This window comes from Oncorhynchus mykiss, chromosome 26 (assembly GCF_013265735.2).
Source record: "Oncorhynchus mykiss isolate Arlee chromosome 26, USDA_OmykA_1.1, whole genome shotgun sequence".
Taxonomy (NCBI): Eukaryota; Metazoa; Chordata; class Actinopteri; order Salmoniformes; family Salmonidae; genus Oncorhynchus; species Oncorhynchus mykiss.
The window spans coordinates 17,822,739-17,827,846 of NC_048590.1; the positions used below are offsets into that span (position 1 = coordinate 17,822,739).

Consider the following 5,108-nt stretch of genomic DNA (forward strand, 5'->3'; position numbering starts at 1 on the left):
CGGTCTTATTCAACGGGTGTTGAGCTTTTGTAAATTCATCAGTTATTCTGCGCTCTGGTATATTCAGACGAGAGTGCTCTGAAATCGGAGTAGATGGCCAGAGTGACTTTACGAACGCACCCATTGTCACACTACTTAGCCGGTGCCAATATATGTATTGTGATTCGATGTTTCAAACATATCTCCCCATATGTCTGCTGCCTAGGGACAAGAGAGCCATGAGAACTAGTTTGGATCAGTCAGGGAAATACAAGTGCTGAAAACAAAGGCTCCCTATTTTAAAAAGATGGAGAACAAACTATGAAGGATTAACAGGAGTGTTGGTGTCGGTACAGCCAACTAGCGCAAACTGTATATTGCGATATTGTCGATATGATATAGCGTCAAACATATCCCGATATGTAACTGTATAGGTTTTTACCCCCATCACTAGTTAAAGCCAGTCCTTCATTGAAACAATAAGTCACCCTGTTTTGGTAAAACGCTGAGGGATGGGCCTGGAGAAATGTAACTCTAATTCATAAACTGCTATCAAAATGATGGTTAAAACTATGTTTTGAGGCTATACATTAGATTAAAACAAGTTTATATTTTGGGCTTTGATGGGATACAACAGTTGAAATAAGCTTGAGGCATTGAAGTTATTCTTCAAAAATTAATGGGTATATATCATTAATTTACAAGCCCAAAAATGGATTTAGCAACTAGGGATTATAGCTTTAAATGATTCTTGTCTCTTTTTATCCAGACGTGACAGTCAGCAGAAATCCAAATCATGAATAATTATCCTGGGATGTGCTTAGTGTTCTGTTTTGCAATATTTGGATTGGGTAAGTAATAATTTCTGCCATTAAAGTTGCTTCTTTGATACTGTTGCGTCTCGCCTTGCGCTTGAAAATTGAAGGTCATATAGCCACATGGTTCACATTTACAATGCTCTGTCTAACCGTTAATCACTGCATACAATACATTTTTGGAAACCGCACTCTACGTTCATAGCACCCAAAAATGATTTTACAAATACAAAAATATATATTTACTGTGTGCCGTTTTAACAGATTCTCACAGAATTATTTTGCATTGCACTTCCTGAGCTAATAAACTCAGGAGGAAAGAAAAGCTTCCGAAACAAAAACATGAGTGGACATTTGTATATGTAAAGTTATTTTTGGATGATATTCAAGTTGAGTTCAAGTTTTCTAAAACTGTATCGCAATCAAGGATGGAGCATTTCACATTTGACCAAGTCACAGTAGCTAATCAAAATGGAAGTGGAATGATTTGAGTCATGTGAAGGGCTAAGTGTCTCACCTGGTTTTCTCAGGCTCTGCCATCCGCTGTGTCAAATGCAAGGATGACACCGGGAGCTGCACAACTACACAGGACTGCCGTGTTGATGAGGATGCCTGCCTGACACTAGCTGAGAGAGGTGCCGTAAAATGTGTAATCTGAATCAAATTATGAAAATCCTCCCATTTCTCTGCATTACCCTGTAACTCGTATGTTATTTGGCACAGGGGGACAGACAACTCGGCAGTGCATCAAGGTCTCTGACTGCGACTTCAATCGATTGGCCCAGATGTTTCCATCTGTACCAAAATTTACCTTCGATTGTTGCAGCAGTCACCTATGCAACGGAGCCACATCCATTGGCACTGGCAAGCCCTTGCTGGGCCTTCTTGCCTCATTGGCAGTGATGTGGTGGTGTATGCAGTAACCTCTCCTCACACTTACATCTTAGAAGCTCTAATGCTGCCATTCGACTCAACAGAAGCCACTGATGGAACGGCAACAGGAAGATATGATCTAAAAGCTCATGCTGAAATTCTGCCTTATTTGCCTGACTTACTGCTGCACATTTGCAATATTGAATTTGACACTTTGCACTTAATTGGATTTTAAAGCTTTCTATGATAACCTATTTGTTGATTACCAATGCTTTGTGCTTCAGCCCAAGGGCTGAAAATAGGAAATGTGCTCACAGGTCATGAGTTTGGAAAAGGTATATCATTCAACCAATCCTATTTTGAGGCTTGTAAAATAGACTAACAATTTCCATCTAAGGGGGTTTGCTCAGAATTATGACCAAGTATTGCTCCAATAGGTTGTCTATAGTTTGTTGACCCAAAGTTACTATAATGTGCTTAAATGTAAGGGATAATTTGAGAAATGTTTGTGGGTCTGTGATTGAGTGGACAAAGTATTGATTGTATAATTAAAAATGCAAATACTGCAGAATTAATGATGTGGAATTTGGAACTAAATGTTGATCATTTTGGGAGAGACATTTGTTCACATACAATGCCTTCACCGCTCTTATACTGTGTAGTGGCTTACCCTGGTACATAGCATTGCTTTGCCTGTTTTATAGGTATGTTAAACCAATCTGTCTTTTTTAAAGGGCACAGTATAGACCTATTAGGATTCAAATGAAGGGGAAGAAGTGAAATATTTATTCTCTGGACAATAAATAAAATATTACCAAAAAGCCATATTTGTCAGAAGGCTGTTTGTGTTTATTCTGTTTACCTACATGTTTTGATTCAGGAATGTCTAGCATTGTTTGAACGTGGACTACACTAATATTAGTATTGACGAATGGAGTTTTTGTAAAAGTCCTCAGCATCTTTGGTTAGAAAGGAGCTGTGCAGACTGGCATAATTACCATGATTCATTTATCTCCAGTCTAGGATTCCTTCCCTCTAGTGGTGAACTAATTGTGTATTTTATAAGTGAAAATTGCATTTTTTTTGCTACATATACAGTGGGGAGAACAAGTATTTGATAAGCTGCACAATCGTCAGTGTTTCCTACTTACAAAGCATGTAGAGGTCTGTAATTTTTATCATAGGTACACTTCAACTGTGAGAAACGGAATCTAAAACAAATCTAATTGTATGATTTTAGTAATTCATTTGCATTTTATTGCATGACATAAGTATTTGATACATCAGAAAAGCAGAACTTAATATTTGATACAGAAACCTGTTTGCAAAGATCATACGTTTCCTGTAGTTCTTGACCAGGTTTGCACACACTGCAGCAGGGATTTTGGCCCACTCCTCCATACAGATCTTCTCCAGATCCTTCAGGTTTCGGGGCTGTCGCTGGGCAATACGGACTTTCAGCTCCCTCCAAAGATTTTCTATTGGATTCAGGTCTGGAGACTGGCTAGGCCACTCCAGGACCTTGAGATGCTTCTTACGGAGCCACTCCTTAGTTGCCCTGGCTGTGTGTTTCGGGTCGTTGTCATGCTGGAAGACCCAGCTACGGCCCATCTTCAATGCTCTTACTGAGGGAAGGAGGTTGTTGGCAAAGATCTCGCGATACATGGGCCCCATCCATCCTCCCCTCAATACGGTGCAGTCGTCCTGTCCCCTTTGCAGAAAAGCATCCCCAAAGAATGATGTTTCCACCTCCATGCTTCACGGTTGGGATGGTGTTCTTTGGGGTTGTACTCATCCTTCTTCCTCCAAACACGGCAAGTGGAGTTTAGACCAAAAAGCTCTATTTTTGACTCATCAGACCACATGACCTTCTCCCATTCCTCCTCTGGATCACCCAGCTGGTCATTGGCAAACTTCAGACGGGCCTGGACATGCGCTGGCTTGAGCAGGGGGACCTTGTGTGCGCTGCAGGATTTTAATCTATGACGGAGTAGTGTGTTACTAATGGTTTTCATTGACCAGGTCCTTGACCAGGTTCTGCTGTGTAGTTCTGGGCTGATCCCTCACCTTCCTCATGATCATTGATGCCCCATGAGGTGAGATCTTGCATGGAGCCCCAGACTGAGGGTGATTGACCGTCATCTTGAACGTCTTCCATTTCATAATAATTGCACCTACAGTTGTTGCCTTCTCACCAAGCTGCTTGCCTATTGTCCTGTAGCTTATCCCTGCCTTGTGCAAGTCTACAATTTTATCCCTGATGTCCTTACACAGCTCTCTGGTCTTGGGCATTGTGGAGAAGTCGGAGTCTGTTTGAGTGTGTGGACAGTTGTCTTTTATACAAGTAACAAGTTCAAACAGATGCAGTTAATACAGGTAATGAGTGGAGAACAAGAGGGCTTCTTAAAGAAAAACTAACAGGTCTGTGAGAGCTGGAATTGTAACTGGTTGGTAGGTGATCAAATACATATGTCATGCAATAAAATGCAAATTAATTACTTAAAAATCATACAATGTGATTTTCTGGATTTTTGTTTTAGATTCCGTCTCTCACAGTTGAAGTGTACCTATGATAAAAAAATTTGACCTCTACATGCTTTAAGTAGGAAAATCGGCAGTGTATCATACTTGTTCTCCCCACTGTATATATACATATGATCATGCATTTATCAATTTTTCATATAAATTATTGCCATCAGAATCAGTAATAGTACCAATTCCCTGAGCCAGCTCTCTTTTTAGCTAGGTACAACAAGTACTTTCCTGGCTTATCGCTTTTGCCTGACAAATCTCATTTTCTTTTCAGCACCCTGTGTTAGGAGAGAGTCCAACGTTGATCTAAGGACTGATATTTCCTTTTAATAGGGCAGTTTTAATGTAGTCCTTCTCTTTAGTTTCTAATTCACCCTCTAAAGTTGTTTTGCTTTTCATGCTTTTTCTGCCTGGTGTATGCTTTACAGGTTTCCCAAAGGAGCGAGGGGTTATCTGTTGATTGAGAGTTAGAGAAAAATGCTTTAACCTCTTTGGTGCTGGTGGGACGCTAGCGTCCCATCTGGCCAGCATCCTTTGATCTTCCTCTGTTTGCAATCCAAAGGGTCCCAGCTACATCACAAATGGTAATTTTCTTTGATAAAGAAGCCCTTTACATCCCAAAAAAGTGTTTAGTTGGCGCGCTTGACTCCGTAATCCACCGTTTTCCCTCGTTCAAAATGCATACAAATGAATCCCGTAAATTACCAATAAACTTCATCCAAACAAGTCAAACAACATTTCTAATCAATCCTCAGGTACCCTAATATGTAAATAAACTATCATATTTAAGATGATGAATAGTATATTCATTACCGGAGATAAATAACAAAGTGCGCGCCCTCGCCGACACACACACAACACTAAAGCCAAAATGGGAGCCACTTACAAAAACTACAAATTCTAGCTATT

General features: G+C 40.2%; 1 protein-coding gene across 1 annotated transcript; it reads left to right on the forward strand.

The window, feature by feature from the left end:
- Positions 1 to 748: 748 nt before the first annotated feature.
- LOC100136233 (CD59-like protein) lies at positions 749 to 2,488 on the forward strand (the record flags this gene model as incomplete). The annotated part of the gene is given in 3 exon segments (NM_001124497.1): positions 749 to 830; positions 1,325 to 1,429; positions 1,518 to 2,488. Coding segments are annotated over 3 exon segments (360 nt in total). The 3' UTR covers positions 1,718 to 2,488.
- Positions 2,489 to 5,108: the final 2,620 nt, after the last annotated feature.